Genomic DNA, 21,634 nt, shown 5'->3' on the forward strand with positions numbered 1-21,634 from the left:
GTTTTTTTTTGAAGAAGCATTTAAAAGATTAGTTGCTATCTGAGTGTTTCCTACAAAACTATGCATTCACCTTTCTTAACATGCCCAGGATTTGTTTCTGTTATTCTCATCTTTTACTTTTATATTTTGCTTTAAGGTGTACTTGGTTAAACAATATAATGTGAAAAAAAGGGCATATTATGTGAAGAAAAGTTTTTTGGTGATTCTGCTAAGGAACTTTAAAATTACAGAGTGACTCATCCTTGTAAGCAGATAAATATGGCTGTTTGGGCATCTTTAAAGACAAATGTTTGTGTATTCATGAGAGTAAAACTACCCATTTATAAATCCCTTTCTGTCCTGTCTCCCTCACAGCCCGGTTCTGTCAGCAGCTACACTGTCCCATGGCTCTCTTGGAGAAAGGGAACAGTACTGCAGTGACAGAGTTCATTTTATTGGGCCTGACAGATGACCCAGTCCTTAAAGTCATCCTCTTCATCATCATCCTGTGCATCTACCTGGTGACCATGTCTGGGAACCTCAGCACCATCCTTCTCATCAGAGTCTCTTCCCAGCTCCATCATCCCATGTACTTTTTTCTCAGTCACTTGGCCTCTGCTGACATAGGCTACTCATCTTCTGTCACCCCCAATATGCTTGTCGGCTTCCTGGTGGAGAGAAACACCATCTCCTACTTTGGATGTGCCATCCAACTGGGCTCAGCTGTTTTCTTTGGGACAGTTGAATGTTTCCTTCTGGCTGCCATGGCTTATGATCGTTTTATAGCAATCTGTAGCCCACTGCTTTATTCAACCAAAATGTCCACGCAAGTTTGTGTCCAGTTGCTTGTAGTGTCCTATGTTGGTGGCTTTTTTAATGCTTCCTCCTTCACGATGTCCTTCTTTTCTCTTCTCTTCTGTGGCCCCAATGGTGTCAATCACTTTTTCTGTGATTTTGCTCCATTAGTAGAACTCTCCTGTTCTGATGTCAGTGTCTCCTCAGTTGTCCCCTCATTCACAGCAGGCTCCATCATTGTGGTGACAGTGTTTGTCATAGCCGTATCCTACATCTACATCCTCATCACCATCCTGAAGATGCGCTCCACTGAGGGCCGCCAGAAGACCTTCTCCACCTGCACCTCCCACCTCACTGCAGTCACTCTGTTCTATGGAACCATCACCTTCATCTATGTGATGCCCAAGTCCAGCTACTCCACAGACCAGAACAAGGTGGTGTCTGTGTTCTACATGGTGGTGATCCCCATGTTGAACCCCCTCATCTACAGCCTTAGGAATAATGAGATCAAGGGTGCTCTGAAGAGACAGATTGGTAGGAAAATACTTTCTTAAAGATATCTGTTATTTTTAAAGACTTGATATATTAATGATGCTTAATTGATATAATACAAAAGTGAGTGTCTTGATTGAAAAAGCTTGATGACAGTGTTAGAATGTGAGAAGCTTTACAATAAATATGGGGGTTCAAATTTCATATAGCATAGGAAACCAGACAATTCTTTAATAATGTCAAATGTCTTTAAAATTAAAGACATAAATCTAATCAGACAAACAAAAATTGCTAAACATATGTTAAAAGTTACATTAATACTTTTCAAAGTTATTCATTAACTATGTCACAGATTGGATCTTAATTGTCCCCAAAGTCTCATGTCATTATGAAAAGCCTGTTCCCTATTGTAGTGCATGTGGGGAATGATACAAACATTTAGGAATTAAGACTAGTTGTTAAATTTGTATTACTAAGGCATGTCATAAATAATTATTGCTTTATTTGGGGAATTATAATTTCATGCCCCTTTCTTCCCTCCAAAACTTCCCAAATGTACCTTCTTGTTCTTTCAAATTTATATCTTCTACTTTTCACTTTTATTAACAATTTTTGTTTTTTGTTTTTTTTTTTTTTTTTGGTTTTTCGAGACAGGGTTTCTCTGTGGCTTTGGAGCCTGTCCTGGAACTAGCTCTTGTAGACCAGGCTGGTCTCGAACTCACAGAGATCCGCCTGCCTCTGCCTCCCAAGTGCTGGGATTAAAGGCGTGCGCCACCACCGCCCGGCTTATTAACAATTTTTGAGTCCAATTAGTGCTGCACAAATACACATGGGTGTGTGAACATCCACAGGGCAAATAACATACCAGTAGCTGTGTTCAGAGAAGATAGTGACTCGCCCTCCTCAAGAACCATCTGCTGCCAGTAGTTCCTCTGATGTGGGTGAGACAGGGCTCTCCTTCCATTCTTTCCAATGCCCCTTCTGCAAAGTTCTCTGGGACTGTTAAGGTAGTTATTGGTATTGACGACCCATGCTCAAGTGAGCACACAGAGTACTTTGGTCAGCTATAACCCTCGGCATTAACCACTACCCTCTGCATAGAGAAGCATGTCTGACCAAGGTTGGGAGCAACACAAACTTCTCTGGGCTGATGATTCCTGCCTCCCTGAACTCCTTCCTGTGTGCCCCTGCCCAGCTCTGGCGGTCTTCTTTTCTCAGTCTTCACTCAAGGTGGTTCTAAGACCACTTCCTGTTGCCTGTGGGCCAAGATGTAGAACTCTCAGCTCCTCAAGCACCCATGTCTACCTTTGCACCACTATGGTACATCATGATGACAATGTGCTAAACCTCTGAAAATGTGAGGCACCTAATTAAATGTGTTTCCTGTAGAAGAATTGCTGTGGTCATGGTGTCTATCCACAGAAAGAGAAACCCTAACCAAGACAGAAGTTGGTACCAGGGACTGGGGTGTTATAGTAGGCCTGATCATGGTTCTGTTTGAAGGAACGTGGACCTTGGGACTGTGAAATAGAAAAGCAGTTCAATAATTTAGTGCTTAACGGGTCATCTTAGTAGGAGAATGGAAGACTGTGGTGCTGAGTGTAATTTGATAAACTGTGGGGGGCTGGCTCAAAAGGTTTCAGGGGAGTAAAATATTACTATGTGGCCTAGAGATTGTTCATATGATATTTTTGTTAAAGAATGTGACTGCTTTGCCCTTTTCTGAAGTCTACTTGAGACTGAAGTGAAGCAACATGAATGCATTCCATTTGCTGAGGAAATCTCAAAACAGTCTAGTATAGACTTTCCTGTGTGGTTATTAGTGCTCATGTTTGTAAAGATTTATAAGGAAAGGGAGCAAGCTGAGCAAGAAAAAATAGAAAATGTAAGATTTGAGGAGAAAAGAGAACCAGGAAGTGGAATGGAACTAAGTCCTATTTTAAGGAGATAAAAAGATCATGATCAGAATAAATGGAGTGGTGACATCAGTGCAAGATGCCACCTAAGTATATCAGTTTGCAAGTTACATCTGTGTTCATGACGAAAATTGGTCTATAAGTCTCTTTCTTCATTGCATCTTTATTGGTTTGGGTATTAGGGCAACTGGCCTAATAAGACAAATCTGTTACCAATGTGTGAAATAATTTTAGGAGTATAAATGTTAGCTCATCTTTGAAAGTCCAATAGAATTCTGCAATAAAAACATCTGGTCATAAACTATTTTATTTAATGGTTCCTTCTATTTCACTAGGGCAGATGTAGGTCTGTTTTAAATGCTTATCTATCTTTATTTCACCTTGATAAGTGGTACCTATACAGAAAATTATCATTTCCTTCAAATTTTCCAACTTGATGGAGCACAGGTTTTTTAAGTATTTTGTCTGGATTGTCTCATTGTTTATTGTTATAGCCCGCTTTTCATTTCTAATTCTGACCATTTTAATAGATAGTCTCTCTCTCAGCCTTTTACTTAATTTGAATCAGTGTTTGTCAATCTTACTCGTTTTCTAAAAGGACACACTACTTTTTCATTGATTCTTTGTAAATTTTTGTTTATATTTTATTGATTTCAGCCCTCAGTTTTATTTTTTCCATCTGTTCATTTTGAGTGTGATTTCTTCCTTTTGTTTTAGAGCTTTCAGGTATTCTGTTAAGTTATTAGTACGAGACTCCCTAATATTTCTACTGAAGGCACATAGTACTATATACTTGCCTCTTAGAACTGCCATACTTATAATCATAATATGTTTCAATATATTGTATATTTATTTTTATTCAGTTCTAGAAAGTCTTTAATTTTATTCTTTATTCCTGTCTTGACCCATCTTTCATTCAGTTGTGAGATGTTCATTTTCCATGAAATTGTAAGCTGTCTGTTCTTTCTGTTGTTGTTGATATCCAGCTTTATTCTGTGGCAGTCAGATAGGGCTCGGGGTGTTACTTTAATTTTCTTGTATCTGTTGAACATTGCTTTTTGTGTCTGAATATGTGGCCAATTTTAGAGAAAGTTCTATGAGATGCTGATAAAAAGATATAGTCTTACGTGTTTAGGTGAATTGTTCTGAAAATACCTGTTGGGTCCATTTGGTTTATGATGTCTGGTAACTCCAGCATTTCTCTGTTTATTTTTTGTCTGGAAGACCTATTGGTGAGAATGTGGTACTGAAATCCCCCACTAGCTGTGTGTGATGTGATTTACACTGTAGTGGTGTTTCTTTTACAAACTTGGATACTTGTTTTTGGACATACATGTTAAGAACTGCAATGTCCTCTTGGTGAGTTCTTCTTTCCCTTTGACAAGTACATAGTCTCCTTGTATGTATTACAGCTTTGCGGGGAATGGTATCCTGACCATCAGAAGCCAGGCAATACCTATAGCTCTGTTCTGGTGGGGAATGGTTTCTCCAGAGGTATAGCAGTTCTCCTCTCCAGAAAAGCTGTTAGTGCCCTGCCCTGCCCTGCCCTGCCCCACCCCTCCCTGCCCGAGTTTCCCTGCAGAGATACAACAGTTCTGCTCCTGTTCCGGTGAGAGTCCTTACAGCTCTGCTCTGCTCTGGTTCAAGTTATTACTTCAAGGTCATTACCCAGACCTCATTCAAGAGATTTATTGTTAGGGAGGAACCCAGGAGAGTGGCTGCCTCTGCCAGGGTGGGAAATGGTAGCCCCAAACTGAACTGACAGAGGACTTATATAGGGTTTCTTAGTGGTGGAGTTCTTCCAGGATGAAGTATTTCAGAATGGGAAATGATCAAATTTCAATTCCTGAGCTTGGACAAGATCAGAGATTGGCTGGATTTCATACTTAGGGATTGGTTGATCGTTTCTTTGGCTCTGGAGCCAGAAACAGTGTTTCTTTCACTGGCCCTTTTAAATCCTTCAGCTCTGGTTTCTGAGCCAGAGAATTAGCTCTGGTTTCAGGTTCAGAGTGTGTTTCTTTGGCTCTTGTTTCAGGGTCAGGGTGTGTTTCTTTGGCTCTGGTTTCAGGGTCAGGGTGTGTTTCTTTGGCTGGTCTTCAGCTTACTGTCCTTTCCTATCTCTTCTGATTAGTTTTGGTTTGAACTCTATTTTGTCAAATACTAAATTGGCTACACCAGCTTGCTTCTAAAGTAAATTTTCTTGGAATTTTCTTTTCATCCTTTTACCCTGAAGTAATGTCTATCTTTGATGGTAAGGTATGTTTCTTAGCAGCAGAAGGATTGATCCTGTTTTCAGAACCACCCTGTTAGTCTCTGTCTTTTTAGAGGGCATCTGCTACCATTGACATTGAGAATTATCAGTGAGGAATGTTTGTTGATTCCTGTTATTTTGTTGTAGTGGTGGTGGTAGTGGTGGTGGCAGTGGCGGCAGTGGTAGCAGAGTGTTTGTTGGTTCCTGTTATTTTGTTTTTGTTGTAATGGTGGTGGTGGTGGTGGTGGTGGTGGTGGTGGTGGTGGTGGTGGTGGTGGTGTGTGTGTGTGTGTGTGTGTGTGTGTGTGTGTTTCCCTTCTTTTGATTTGCTGCTCTGGGATATTTTTTCCTCCTTGTGTTTTCTAGGGAATGATTATGGTTGGATTTTCCTAGCTCTTTTTGTAGGGAAGACTTTCTAAATAAATAATTGCTTGAATTTGGTTTTACCATAGAATACCTTATTTTTCTCCATCAATTATGATTGAAAGTTTTTTTGATATAATTGTCTGGGCTGATATCTGTGCTTTCTCAGATTCTATAGAACATCTGTCCAGACTGTTCTGACTTTTAGAGTCTCTACTGAGAAATCGACTGTTATCCTAAAAGGTCTGCCTTTATATGTGTCTTAGTTATGGTTTCTATTACTGTGACCAAAACCATGACCAAAAAAACAAGTTTGGGAATGAAAGGCGTTTTTTGGCTTACACTTGCACGTTGCTGTTCATATTAAAAGAGTCAGGACAGGAAGTCAAACAGGACAGGATCTTGGAGGTGATACTGATGCCATGGAGGGGTGCTGCTTACTGGCTTGCTTCTCATGGCTTGCTATGACTGCTTTATTATAGAATCCAGGACAATCATCCCTGGGTGGTCCCACCCACGATGGGCTGGTCCCTCCTGCTGTGATCACTGAGAAAAAGCCTTACAGCTGAATATAATGGAGGCATTTCCTCAACTGATGATACTCCCTTCTCTCTGATGACTCTAATTTGTGCCAAGTTGATATACAAAACAAGCCAGTACAATATGCTACTGTCTTTTTCCCTTTCAACTTTTAATATTCTCTCTTTGTTCTGTATGTTTAGTGTTTTGATTACTATGTGCCCAAGGGCCTTTCTTTTCTGATCTAGTCTATTTGGTGTTTGGTATGTTTGGGAAATTGTCTTCTAAGACTTTGTTGAGAATACTGAGCTTGTTTTCTGTCTTTAATCTATGCCTATTACTATTCTTTGGTTTTGTCTTTTCAGAGTATCTTAGACTTCCCAGATGTTTTATGCTGCAAAATTTTTAGATTTATCATTTTTTGACTAAAGTATCCATTTTTTCTATCATATCTTCAATGATTGAGATTCTCTCTTTCATCTCTTGTACTTTATTGATGAGACTTGCTTCTGAGGCTTTAGTTAAAGTATCTAAATTTTTAATTTGCCAATTTCCCTCCATTTTGTTTTGATTTGTTTTGTTTTGTATTATGAGATAGGTTTCTCTATGTAACAGTCCTAGCTGTCCTGGAACTAGCTCTTGAACACCGGCTAGCCTCGAACTCACAAAAGAGAGCTCTGCCTAGCTCTGCCTCCTGCTTGCTGGGTTTGAAGATGTGCACAACCACTGTCTGGCTAGTTTGGGTTTTATTTACTGGTTCTATTTTTATTTTTGGATGTTGGATTATTTTATTTACTTTTTTCCACTGTTTGCTTTACATACATTTCTTAAAGGATTTATTATTTCTTCTTTAAGGGTGACTATCATATTCATAAAGGCAATATTAAGGTCTTTGTCACATGCTTCAGATATATTACATTTCTCAAGGCCTGCTGTAGTAGGGTTGTTGGGCTGCAGTAGAGATATATTGAATTCCTGACTGTTATCATATGCAAATTCCACACTGAATATTTCTAATCTTGTATGCACATTACTTTTGATTTTCTGATTTTCTGTAATTATATGCATTTCAAATATCTCATACCTTTAATAAAACTAATATATTATAGACTATGTTCATTCTTTCCAATATCCACCAAATGGTACTAGTTTTATTTCTTTTATATGTTGCTTTCATTAACTTCCAAATTTAGTGTTTCTGCATTTCTTTTGGCTTGAAAATCTTTCTCTGCACTTGATGGGAAAATTTGAGCCTTGAGTTTGTTCATTTTCAATTTACCTCCATATATCACTGGGTTTTGACTACACTGCATACAAGTTCAATCCTAGAGCTCTCTTGGCTACTATCTACGCATGGTTTGCTTTCTTGTATTTCCTGTTCTGAGCATATGTGTGATGTCTTTCAACAACATGTCTCACAGAAACATGCCATAGTTTTGTCTTTGCCCCCCCTCAATAACCCTACAGTGCATGTTTGTAGTACTTTCTTCTAAATTATCAAATACCTTATGTTGAAAGAAAATATTCGAATGTTAGGTCCCCCTATCTCTGGTTCTCATATGTTCTATGGATATTCACAGAATTCTTATCCTGTAAACTCTAATTTGATATTGAACTTAGCATTTATACTTGTTCAGATTGTGGTCCCATGGGTTTGATTAAACTGACCAATGCTGCCATTGTTGCAACTGAAAACTCTGAAGTTGATCTAATTCACATGTGTGAGTACTGACTTCACACAACTAACAGATCAGAGAGAGGCATCCAAGGTGAACAGGAGGACATTCTGTGGTCCTTGCTGGGGCATTGAGCTCCGAGAGATGACTATGATGAGCATTCTGTGCCCTAGCGCATCAACCTCTTCTACTCGGTTGGTTTTCCCTCTTCTTTATTTTTGTTTTGCTTTGTCAAGTTTTTGTCTCACAGTATCCAACCCAAACTCTTAGTCAACATCACTTACTTTTTTATTGTTTTTTTATTAAAAATTTCTGCCTCCTCCCGGCCTCCCATTTACCTCCCCCTCCCTCCTCCACTCCCCCTCCTTCTCCTGTCCAAAGAGCAGTAAGGGTTCCTTGCCCTGTGGGAAGTCCAAGGTCCTCCCCCCTCCATCCAGGTCTAGGAAGGTGAGCATCCAAACAGGCTAGGCCCCCCAACGCCAGTATATGTAGTAGGATCAAAATCCAGTGCCATTGTCCTTGGCTTCTCAGCAGCCCTCATTGTCTGCCATGTTCAGGGAGTCCGGTTTTATCCCGTGCTTTTTCAGTCCCAGTCCAGCTGGCCTTGATGAGCTCTGATTAGATCAGCCCCACCATCTCGGTGGGTGGATGCACCCCTCGTGGTCCTGACTTCCTTGCTCATGATCTCCCTCCTTCTGCTCCTCATTTGGACCTTGAGAGCTCAGTCCGGTGCTCCAATGTGGGGCTCTGTCTCTATCTCCATCCATCACCAGATGAAGGTTCTATGGTGATATGCAAGGTATTCATCAGTGTGGCTATAGGATCGGGCCATTTCCAACTCCCTCTCCTCAGCTGCCTAAGGAACTAGCTGGGGGGCATCTCCCTGGGCACCTGAGAACCCCTCTAGAGTCAAGTCTCTTGACAACCCTAAAATGGCTCCCTTAATTAAGATATATACTTCCCTACTCCCATATCCACCCTTCCTATATCCCAAGCATCCCATTCCCCTAAGCTCTCCCCATTCTCCCCTTCACGCTTTTCTCTCCCCATCTCCCCTTAGCCCCATCCCACTCCACCTCCAAGTTCCCAATTTTTGCCTGGCAATCTTGTCTACTTCCAATATCCAGGAGGATAACTATATGTTTTTCTTTGGGTTCATCTTCTTATTTAGCTTCTCTAGGATCACGAATTATAGGCTCCATGACCTTTATTTATGGCTAGAAACCAATTATGAGTGAGTACATCCCATGTTCATCTTTTTGGGTCTGGGTTACCTCACTCAGGATGGTGTTTTCTATTTCCATCCATTTGCATGAAAAATTCAAGATGTCATTGTTTTTTACTGCCGAGTTGTACTCTAATATGTATATATTCCACACTTTCTTCATCCATTCTTCCACTGAAGGGCATCTAGGTTGTTTCCAGGTTCTGGCTATTACAAATAATGCTGCTATGAACATAGTAACATCACTTACTTTTAATTTTTGTTCTTAGAATCCTATTGTAGACTATAAGTTCTATTTTGACCATTTCTCATTTGCAACACCAGAGACATCGAATAGAGCTATTATATGTAAGAATTCTAAACTGTATTTCTAAAATATATTCAAAGATGGAATTTTCTTCTGAAGCACTCAAGGAGAGACAGGAAAAGGAATGAATGAGTGTGGTAGCCACCATCTTCTGAAGATTGCCTGAATCTCTACTGAAGGTAATCACAGCTTCAGGAAAAGACAGCCAGGAAAGCCCCAGCATGCAGAGCAGGGTGTGTCTCTGACCATGAAGTCTTTCTAAAACTTTCCTGTTCTCAGTCTCATGATCGAACATAGAAGCTTGACTCTACTGGGAAAGTTTTTTGGTGTTTCTCTTGGCTCTTGGAAACATGGGAACCTGCTTATTCCATCACAAGAACTCCTACTTTGTACCTGGTATAGAACAACACAGATTAGCCCAGGCAAGACACCAGAGCTGGGCAGGGGCACACAGGAAGGAGTTCAGGGAGGCAGGAATCATCAGCCCAGAGAAGTTTGTGTTGCTCCCAACCTTGGTCAGACATGCTTCTCTATGCAGAGGGTAGGGTTAATGCCGAGGGTTATAGCTGATCAAAGTACTCTGTGTGCTCACTTGAGCATGGGTCATCAATACCAATATCCACCTTAACAGTCCCAGAGAACTTGTGTGATAGCCACCATCATCTGAAGATTTCCTGAATCTCTACTGAAGGTAATCACAGCTTCAAGAGAAAGACAGCCTTTGGGAAGGGGAGTTGGAAAGAATGTAGAAGCGGCAAATTGAGAAAAGTACTGTGAAATGCTGACTTCTAGATATAACTTAGCTGTTTTAAAATGAATACAGTTACCTGTGCAAGATAAGGCCAATCAAAATTCCAGCAGGAATGAAAGAAGAGCCCTGCCCACCCCTGTCAGAGGAACTACTGGCAGTAGGTCATTCTTCAGGAGGGAGAGTCTCTCTCTTTTCTGAACACAGGTTCTGGTATGCTACTTACCCTGTGGATATACACACACCCATGTGCATCACTAATTAGACTCAGATGTTATTAATAAAAGTAAAAAAACCAGAAGCTATGAATTAGAAAGAACAGGGAAGGACATATGTGAGGTTTGGAGGGAAAAAATGAGTGTAATCATATTATAATACCCCCAAATAAAGGAACTAATTTAAAATATTTAGAAAAGGATTATTAAGTTGGAGGTGCATTGCATGTGGGTACTATGTGAAGTGTGTGGAAGAGAGTAGTTAGTGGATATGATCAATATACATACTGTAATGTATGAAACTTTCAAAATGTAAAAAATTATTAGAAATGGAAATCCACAGACGAATTACAGGTAGATTCCTTCCTCTTCTCTACAGACCCCACAATTAAGCTATGACCAGTGGCCAAGACCACAGATCAGGAGTTTTGTAGGTCTAAACAGTCCAACCTTACAGATAACCTTTCTACAATATTCCTAGATATTTTAGTCTTTTGTTGTTTCTTATCATGCAATTGGATGGATAGATGTAATAGATTTATCTCAAGATAACTTAGTGTTAAAAAAAACAAAAACATACCCCCAAAAAACTGAAGACTCTATAAACCAGCTTTCTGTTACTATAACAAATAACTAAGTTAATCAACCTACAAAAAGAAAAGGTTTTTCTGAAGCAGAATTTTAGAGGTTTCAGTCCCTGGTGAATTGAGGCCATTAATATGATCTTTGTTTGCACATCATGGTAGAGATCTGTGATTGAACAAAGACACTCACCTCCTGACAAATAAGGAAAATAGACAAAGTTCTGAGTGACATCACTTGTATATGGCATATCTTGAGTAAAATAAATATCACAACTATTCTCAATATCTAAGTGTTTCTAGCATTCCCAATGAGTGCCACAAATTAGGGAATAGGCTTTGGCCAATGACATGAGACTCTGGGGAAAATTAAGATCCAATCTGTAACCTGGTTAATGATGAACAATGTTGAAAAATATTACTGTAGCTTCAAAATTATTTTAGCAATTTATATTTGTATAAATAATTTATGCCCTTAATTATAAAATTGATTTAATTTTTGTTAAAGAAACTTCTAATTTTCTATTTAATATAAAATTTGAACCCTCCTATTTATTGAAAAGCTCCTCACAAACTAACATGTCATCAAGCTTTTCAATCAGGACACTCACTTTAGTAATATATCAATTAGGCATTATTAATATATCAAGTCTTAAAAATGACAGGTAGCTCTAAGAAAATGTTTTCCTACCAAGCTGTGTCTTCAGAGCACCCTTGATCTCATTATTCCTAAGGCTGTAGATGAGGGGGTTCAACATGGGGATCACCACCATGTAGAACACAGACACCACCTTGTTCTGGTCTGTGGAGTAGCTGGACTTGGGCATCACATAGATGAAGGTGATGGTTCCATAGAACAGAGTGACTGCAGTGAGGTGGGAGGTGCAGGTGGAGAAGGCCTTCTGGCGGCCCTCAGTGGAGCGCATCTTCAGGATGGTGATGAGGATGTAGATGTAGGATACGGCTATGACAAACACTGTCACCACAATGATGGAGCCTGCTGTGAATGAGGGGACAACTGAGGAGACACTGACATCAGAACAGGAGAGTTCTACTAATGGAGCAAAATCACAGAAAAAGTGATTGACACCACTGGGGCCACAGAAGAGAAGAGAAAAGAAGGACATCGTGAAGGAGGAAGCATTAAAAAAGCCACCAACATAGGACACTACAAGCAACTGGACACAAACTTGCGTGGACATTTTGGTTGAATAAAGCAGTGGGCTACAGATTGCTATAAAACGATCATAAGCCATGGCAGCCAGAAGGAAACATTCAACTGTCCCAAAGAAAACAGCTGAGCCCAGTTGGATGGCACATCCAAAGTAGGAGATGGTGTTTCTCTCCACCAGGAAGCCGACAAGCATATTGGGGGTGACAGAAGATGAGTAGCCTATGTCAGCAGAGGCCAAGTGACTGAGAAAAAAGTACATGGGATGATGGAGCTGGGAAGAGACTCTGATGAGAAGGATGGTGCTGAGGTTCCCAGACATGGTTACCAGGTAGATGCACAGGATGATGATGAAGAGGATGACTTTAAGGACTGGGTCATCTGTCAGGCCCAATAAAATGAACTCTGTCACTGCAGTGTCGTTTCCACCCTCCAAGAGAGCCATGGGACAGTGTAGCTGCTGACAGAACCGGGCTGTGAGGGAGACAGGACAGAAAGGGATTTATAAATGGGTAGTTTTACTATCATTAATACACAAACAATACAATTGCCTTTAAAGATGCCCAAACAGCCATATTTATTTGCCTGCAGGGATGAGTCACTCTGTAATTTTAAAGTTCTTTAGCAGAATCACATAAAAACTTTCCCTCACATAATATGCCTTTTTCTCTTCACATTATATTGTTTAACCAAGTACAACTTAAAGCAAAATATAAAAGTAAAAGATGAGAATAACAGAAACAAATCCTGGGCATATTAAGAAAGGTGAATGCATAGAGTTTTGTAGGAAACACTCAGATAGCAACTAATCTTTTAAATGCTTCTTTAAAAAACAAACAAGTGAGCTAGCTGCTTGGCCTGCAAGGGGACCTGACAGTCGGCCAGAGGATCCATCATTCATTGGGGGGTTATTCTCCCTGGATACTGCCTCTCTCTTCCTGTCCCTTCCCAGCTTGCACCCAGAATCCCCCTCTCATCCTCCAGTCTTTGGGGCCACAAAATCCCACAGCTTAGCCTGTTTGGGAGCCGGGGACCTGGAATTGAGTGCACCCAGGCCAGTGGGAGGTCCCCTCCTTCATTAGCCTGCCTGCAGCAAGGTAGGCCCTTTGTCAGACAGCTGCTTGGAATGCAAGGAGACCTGACAGTCTGCCAGAGGATCCATCATTCATTGGGGTGGGTGAATTGAATTCATTGGGGTGAATTGAACTTCTAAAAGAAGACCCAAAGGGGATTATTCAGAGGAAGAAATGGGCAGGCGCCAATGCAAGAATTCCTCCAACAATTTGAAAAACAACATAAAAGCACCAGAACCCAGCGAACTTATAACAGGAGGACTTGAACACACTAATCAAGAAGAAGTAGAAAAAATTGACCTTTTGAAAGTAATAGAGTCCCTTAAACAGGAGGTGAAAAACTCCCTTAAGGAAATGGACGAGAAGAATAACAAAAAGTTTGAAGAATTGAGTAAATCCGTAAATGATATCCTAGGAAAGCAAGAAAAAACAATCAAACAGATAATGGAAACAGTGCAAGACTTGAAAACTGAAATGGAGGCAAGGAAGAAAACACAACCCGAGGGCCAGCTGGATATGGAAAATCTATGTAAACGAACAGAGATGACAGAAACAAGCATAACCAACAGAATACAAGAGATAGAAGAAAGAATCTCAGATTCTGAAGATACCATAGAGAAAATAAATGCACAGATCAAAGAAAACACCAAATCCAACAATTTCTCATCACAAAACATTCAGGAATTCTGGGACACAATAAAAAGACCAAACCTAAGAATAATAGGCAAGAAGAAGGAGAAGAATTACAGCTCAATGGTCCAGAAAATATATTTAATAAAATTATAGAAGAAAACTCCCCAAACCTAAAAAAAGATATTCCTATTAAGGTTCAAGAAGCTTACAGAACACCAAATAGACTGGATCAAAAAAAAAATCCCCTCGCCATATTATAATCAAAACACAAAACATACAGGATAAAGAAAGAATATTAAGAGCTGCAAAGGAAAAAGGTCAAGTAACATATAAAGGTAAACCTATCAGACTAACACCTGACTTCTCTATGGAAACCATGAAAGCCAGAAGGTCCTGGATAGATGTTTTGCAGAAACTAAGAGACCATGGATGCAAGCCCAGATTACTATACCCAGCCAAGCTTTCGTTCACTATGAATGGAGAAAACAAAATATTCCAAGATAAAAACAAATTTAAACAATACATAGCCACAAATCCAGCCTTACAGAAAGTAATAGAAGGAAATTCACAAACAAAGGAGTCCAGCATTGCCCAAAATAACTCAGACATCTAGCGACCCTTCACCAGCACATCTCAAAGAAAGGAAACACACAATCTCTACTACCAAATAAATAATGACAACCGGAGTTAACATTCACTGGTCATTAATATCACTTAATATCAATGGACTCAATTCACCTATAAAAAGGCACAGGCTAAGAGATTGGATACGAAAACAGGATCCAACATTCTGCTGTTTACAAGAAACACACCTGAACCACAAAGACAGACATCTACTCAGAGTAAAGGGTTGGGAAAAGGTTTATCAAGCAAATGGACCTAAGAAACAAGCCGGTGTGGTCATACTAATTTCTAACAAAGTTGACTTCAAACGAAAATCAATCAGAAGAGATGGAAAGGGACACTTTATACTCATTACAGAAAAAATCTATCAGAATGAAGTCTCAATCCTGAATATCTATGCCCCTAATACAAAAACACCGACATATGTAAAAGAAACATTCCTAGAACTCAAGACAGCCATCAAACCAAACACACTGATAGTGGGAGACTTCGACACTCCTCTTTCACCAATGGACAGGTCAATTCGACAGAAACCTAACAGAGAATTAAGAGACTTAATGGAGGTAATGAACCAAATGGACTTAACAGACATATATAGAACATTCCACCTAAACAGGAAAGAATATACCTTCTTCTCTGCGGCTCATGGAACCTTTTCGAAAATTGACCACATACTCGGTAACAAAGCAAACTTCCACAGTTACAAAAACATATTAGTAACCACCTGCATCTTATCGGGTCACCATGGAATATAATTAGAATTCAACAACAATGCTACCCCCCAGAAAGCCTACAAACTCATGGAAACTGAACAGTCAACTACTGAACCACACCTGGGTCAAGGAAGAAATAAAGAAAGAAATTAAAGTCTTTCTTGAATTTAATGAAAATAAAGACACAACATACTCAAACCTATGGGACACTATGAAAGCAGTGCTAAGAGGAAAATTCATAGCACTAAGTGCCCACTTAAAAAAAACTGAGAAACACACATTGGAGACTTAACAGCACACCTGAAAGCTTTAGAAAAGAAAGAAGCAGACTCACCTAGGAAGAGTAGAAGACTGGAAATTATCAAACTGAGGGCAGAAATCAACAAAATAGAAACACAGAAAACAATCCAAAGAATCAATGAAACAAAAAGCTGGTTCTTGGAGAAAATCAACAAGATTGACAAACCCCTAGCCAAACTAATCAAACGGCAGAGAGAGAACACACAAATTAATAAGATCAGAAATGAAAAAGGGGACATAACCACAGACACAGAGGAAATTCAGAGAATCATTAGATCTTACTACAAAAGCCTGTATGCCACAAAGTTGGAAAATGTAAAAGAAATGGACACTTTTTTAGATAAGTACCATATACCAAAGTTAAACCAGGACCAGGTAAATGCTCTAAATAGTCCTGTTAGTAGTGAAGAATTAGAAACTGTTATCAGAAACCTCCCTACCAAAAAGAGCCCAGGACCTGATGGGTTCAATGCAGAATTCTACCAGAACTTCCAAGAAGACCTAATACCTATACTCCTTAAGGTATTTCATAATATAGAAACAGAACAGTCATTGCCAAATTCCTTTTATGAAGCTACAATTACCCTGATACCTAAACCACACAAAGACTCAACCAAGAAAGAGAATTACAGGCCAATCTCACTCATGAACATTGATGCAAAAATTCTCAATAAAATACTGGCAAACAGAATCCAAGAACACATTAGAAAAATTATCCACTATGATCAAGTAGGCTTCATCCCAGAGATGCAGGGCTGGTTCAACATACGAAAATCTATCAATGTAATCCATCATATAAATAAACTGAAGGAAAAAAACCATATGATCATCTCATTAGATGCAGAAAAAGCATTTGACAAAATTCAGCACACCTTTATGATAAAGGTCTTGGAGAGATTAGGGATACAGGGGTCATTCCTAAATATAATAAAGGCTATTTACAGCAAGCCGACAGCTAACATCAAATTAAATGGAGAGAAACTCAAGGCCATCCCACTAAATTCAGGAACACGAGAAGGCTGTCCACTCTCTCCTTATCACTTCAATATAGTGCTTGAAGTTCTAGCAATAGCAATAAGACAACATAAGGGAATCAAGAGAATTCGATTTGGAAAGGAAGAAGTTAAACTTTCGTTATTTGCCGATGATATGATAGTGTACATAAGCGACCCCAAAAACTCCACCAAAGAACTCCTACAGCTGATAAATTACTTCAGTAATGTGGCAGGATACAAGATCAACTCCAAAAAATCAGTTGCCCTCCAATACACAAAGGATAAGGAAGCAGAGAGGGAAATCAGAGAAGTATCACCTTTCACGATAGCCACAAATAGCATAAAATATCTTGGGGTAACTCTAACCAAGGAAGTGAAAGACCTATTTGACAAGAACTTTAAGTCTTTGAAGAAAGAAATTGAAGAGGATACCAGAAAATGGAAGGATCTCCCTTGCTCTTGGATTGGGAGGATCAACATAGTAAAAATGGCAATACTACCAAAGGCAATATATAGATTTAATGCAATCCCCTTAAAGATCCCATCAAAATTCTTCGCAGATCTTGAGAGGACAATAATCAACTATATATGGAAGAACAAGAAACCCACGATAGCCAAAACAATATTATACAATAAAGGGACTTCTGGAGGCATTACCATCCCTGACTTCAAACTCTATTACAGAGCTACAGTATTGAAAACAGCTTGGTATTGGCATAAAAATAGAGAAGTCGACCAATGGAATCGAATAAAAGACCCAGATCTTAACCCACAAACCTATGAACACCTGATTTTTGATAAAGGAGCTAAAAGCACACAATGGAAGAAAGAAAGCATCTTCAACAAATGGTGCTGGCATAACTGGATGTCAACCTGTAGAAGAATGAAAGTAGATCCGTGTCTATCACCATGCACAAAACTCAAGTCCAAATGTATTAAAGACCTCAATATCAATCTGAGCACACTGAACCTGTTAGAGGAGAAAGTGGGAAGTACTCTACAACATTTGGGCACAGGAGACCGCTTCCTACGTATAGCCCCAGCAGCACAGACATTAAGGGCAACATTGAATAAATGGGACCTCCTGAAGCTGAGCAGCTTCTGTAAAGCAAAGGACACTGTCACTAAGACAAAAAGGCAGCCTATTGACTAGGAAAAGATCTTCACCAACCCCGCAACAGACAAAGGTCTGATCTCCAAAATATATAAGGAACTCAAGAGACTAGACTTTAAAATGCTAATGAACCCAATTAATAAATGGGGCACTGAACTGAACAGAGAATTCTCAACAGAAGAAGTTCGAATGGCCAAAAGACACTTAAGGACATGCTCAACCTCCTTAGCAATCAGGGAAATGCAAATCAAAACAACGCTGAGATACCATCTTACACCTGTCAGATTGGCTAAAATCAAAAACACCAATGATAGCCTTTGCTGGAGAGGATGTAGAGTAAGGGGTACACTCATCCATTGCTGGTGGGAATGCAAACTTGTGCAACGCTTTGGAAAGCAGTGTGGAGGTTTCTCAGGAAATTTGGGGTCAACCTACCCCAGGACCCAGCAATCCCACTCTTGGGAATTTACCCAAGAGATGCCCAATCATATTACAAAAGCATCTGTTCAACTATGTTTATAGCAGCATTATTTGTAATAGCCAGAACCTGGAAACAACCTAGATGCCCTTCAGTGGAAGAATGGATGTAGAAAGTGTGGAATATATACATATTAGAGTACTACTCGGCGGTAAAAAAACAATGACATCTTGAATTTTGCATGCAAATTGAGGGAAATAGAAAACACCATCCTGAGTGAGGTAACCCAGGCCCAAAAAGATGAACATGGGATGTACTCACTCATAATTGGGTTCTAGCCATAAATAAAGGACATCGAGCCTATAATTCGTAAAAAATCCTAGAGAAGCTATATAAGAAGGTGAACCCAAAGAAAAACATATAGTTATCCTCCTGGATACTGGAAGTAGACAAGATTGCCGGAAAAAAAATGGGAACATGGGGGTGGGGTGGGATTGGGGGAGGGAGGGATGGGGAGAGAAAAGTGTGAAGTGGAGGATGGGAAGAGCTTGGGGGATTAGGATGGTTGGGATATAGGAAGGGTGGATATGGGAACAAGGAATTATATATCTTACTTAAGGGAGCCATTCTAGGGTTGGCAGAGACTTGACTCTAGAGGGGTTCCCAGGTGTCCAAGAAGACGCCCCCAGCTAGGTCCTTGGGCAGCTGAGGAGAGGGTGCCAGAAATGTACAGATCCTATTGCCATACTCATGAATATCTTGCATATCACCATAGAACCTTCACCTGGCATTGGATGGAGAAAATGACAGAGCCCCAAATAGGAGCACCGGTCTGAGCTCCTAAGGTCCTGATGAGGAGCAAAAGGAGGGAGATCATGTGCAAGGAAGTCAGGACCGTGAGGAGTGCGTTTATCCATTGAGACGGTGGGACAGATCTCACCGGACTTGGGAGACCACCAAGTCCAGTTGGAATGGGACTGATGGAACAGGGGACCAAACCGGACTCTCTGAATGTGGCTGACGGTGGAGGAGGACTGAGAAACCAAGGACAACGGCAATGAACATGAACTCTACAGCATGGACGGGCTCACTGTGAGCCTTGTCAGTTTGGTTGCTCACCTTCCTGGACTTAGGGGGAACTGGGAGGACCTTGGACTTAACATAGTGAAGGGAACCCTGATGGCTCTTTGTCTTGGAGAGGGGTGGAGTGGGGGTATGGGTGGAAGGGAGGGGAGGGAAGGGGGAGGAGGAGGGAAGGAGATGGAAATCTTTAATTAAAAAAATGGGGAAAAAAAACAAGCATTAATCTAAGAACTTTGCATAGGTATGTATAGTTTATTTATGGAATTTGCAATATTTTCATAAATGTTTTGGTTTTATATAAAATCTTACATTTTCATAAAATACTATTTTAATAATTGTACTTTAATAACTTTGAAAAGATTCCTTAACTTGCATGTACTATATAATAGTAAAATCAGAATTAGATACCCAACCTGCATGAACCGTCCTACTTGATATCTATATAATAATAAAGTTAAATAATCAAAATCTTAGACTCTTACATAGAAGAAATGATTGGAAAGAATGTTTTTAATAGATATTGTATAAGAGTTCCCTGCATAAATAAAATTATTACTTACATACCTACTAGATGGAATTTTAAATTATCAATACGAATATTATAAATTTGTTAGATTTTGTGTATATTTGAAACAAAAAATATTATGCTAAATAATTTGAAATAACTATGTAATCATTATGAAAAGAACATACTAAAACTCAACACATAACTAAAATAGGCTTATTGAAAACAAATGACTTCTTGATATAGCACTAGTTTCTAACCAGGTTTTTATGACATAATGTTGTTTTCAGCATATCTTCAATTGCATAAAATATAGTAAGTATAGTAATATAAAATATAGTAAGCTTTTTCTAAGCAAAGTTAACTCTTCATGCACAGTTTTTAACAACTTTTAAATCTTTTACTTGAATCTTTAAATATCAGTAAATTCCCACAGATTTCAACTTTTTTAATAGTGACACATTTAGATAATGTTGATAAGTAGGACCTGCTGTGTTGTATGTGTAGGTAAACAGGAACCCTGGTTCTCTGATTATGACTACTTCCTCTCTCATAAACTGATGGTAAAGACAAATCACGCCAGCCAAGGTGGCACACAGGCAGACTGCTTGATTATAACTGCCTTTTTAGTGCTGTGACTGATCAAATACATACATGTTTTTCTCAGATGATAAATGAAAACCAGTCAACCAGATTCATTACCAATAGCCAAAGTCCTACGTCTTGAAATGAGCATGCATTCATCTTTCAGTGAAGAGTCAAGTTTGTGGTGGTTATAGTCATCTTTTGTAGTCTCCTTTTGGCATAAATCTCTGAAGATGCTAAAGACTCAAGTGTGAATTCTGAAGTACCAGGGAGCATTCTTTTTCTGTGATGGATACTGAGTGATTCAATCCACAGGAAAAGCAATTATGTTACCAAGATCATGTCAATTCTCAAGTGGTCAATTTATTACTTTGTTCTCTCTAGGTGTTCATGTATAGTCATGTAGGTTTAAATAATAGCTTGCATATCACTATAGAACCTTCACCTGGCGTTGGATGGAGAAAATGATAGAGCCCCACATAGGAGCACCAGACTGAGCTCCCAAGGTCCTGATGAGGAGCAAAAGGAGGGAGATCATGAGCAAGGAAGTCAGGACCGTGAGGAGTGCGTTTACCCATTGAGACGGTGGGACAGATCTAACGGGAGACCACCAAGTCCAGTTGGAATGGGACTGATAGAACAGGGGACCAAACTGGACTCTCTGAATGTGGCTGATGGTGGAGGAGAGCTGAGAAACCAAGGACAACGGCGATGAGCTTGAAATCTACAGCATGGACGGGCTCACTGTGAGCCTTGTCAGTTTGGTTGCTCACCTTCCTGGACTTAGGGGGAGTTGGGAGGACCTTGGACTTAACATAGTGAAGGGAACCCTGATGGCTCTTTAGCTTGGAGAGGGAGGGAGTGGGGGTATGGGTAGAAGGGAGGGGAGGGAAGGAGGAGGAGGAGGGGAGGAGATGGAAATTTTTAATAAAAAAATGAGAAAAAAATAAAATAAAATAAAAAAACTACATCATAATATAACAAAATTTTTATAAACAATTTATTTCAAGTTTATTTGGATATTTGTGAGAAGTAAATACTGCTAAACTTCAAATATAAAAGCTAAACCCATTTTCATCCATTCAATATTTTTATCAATCAGTATTTTTTTGCTATTATTGAATTCATTACAGAAAGTTGGTTGCCAAGTGCTGTATGATACTTCCGACTTGTTACTAGGTGGTCATGCAGGCCAAGTCAGGGGTTGAGGAATATTCAGGGTTTCTGCAGTCAAGGTTCAAAGAATCTTAGATGCCTTCCCTGGGATGTGTCCAGGACATCAGATACCTGGGATGTGTCCAGGACAACAGGTCATGAGACAGATGACATTCCTCACTAACAGGCTCTGGGCAC

General features: G+C 39.7%; 2 protein-coding genes across 2 annotated transcripts; one reads left to right on the forward strand and one right to left on the reverse strand.

Moving 5' to 3' along the window:
• Positions 1 to 383: 383 nt before the first annotated feature.
• On the forward strand, positions 384 to 1,328 carry LOC119818390 (olfactory receptor 502-like). Its single transcript, XM_038335707.1, has one exon. The coding sequence runs from the start codon at positions 384 to 386 to the stop codon at positions 1,326 to 1,328; it is 945 nt and encodes a 314-aa protein (XP_038191635.1).
• Positions 1,329 to 11,738: 10,410 nt separating this feature from the next.
• Positions 11,739 to 12,683, reverse strand: LOC119818618 (olfactory receptor 502). Its single transcript, XM_038336243.1, has one exon. It carries the CDS (start codon positions 12,681 to 12,683, stop codon positions 11,739 to 11,741), a length of 945 nt encoding a protein of 314 aa, XP_038192171.1.
• Between the last annotated feature and the right edge of the window lie 8,951 nt (positions 12,684 to 21,634).

This window comes from Arvicola amphibius, chromosome 1, assembly GCF_903992535.2.
Source record: "Arvicola amphibius chromosome 1, mArvAmp1.2, whole genome shotgun sequence".
Taxonomy (NCBI): Eukaryota; Metazoa; Chordata; class Mammalia; order Rodentia; family Cricetidae; genus Arvicola; species Arvicola amphibius.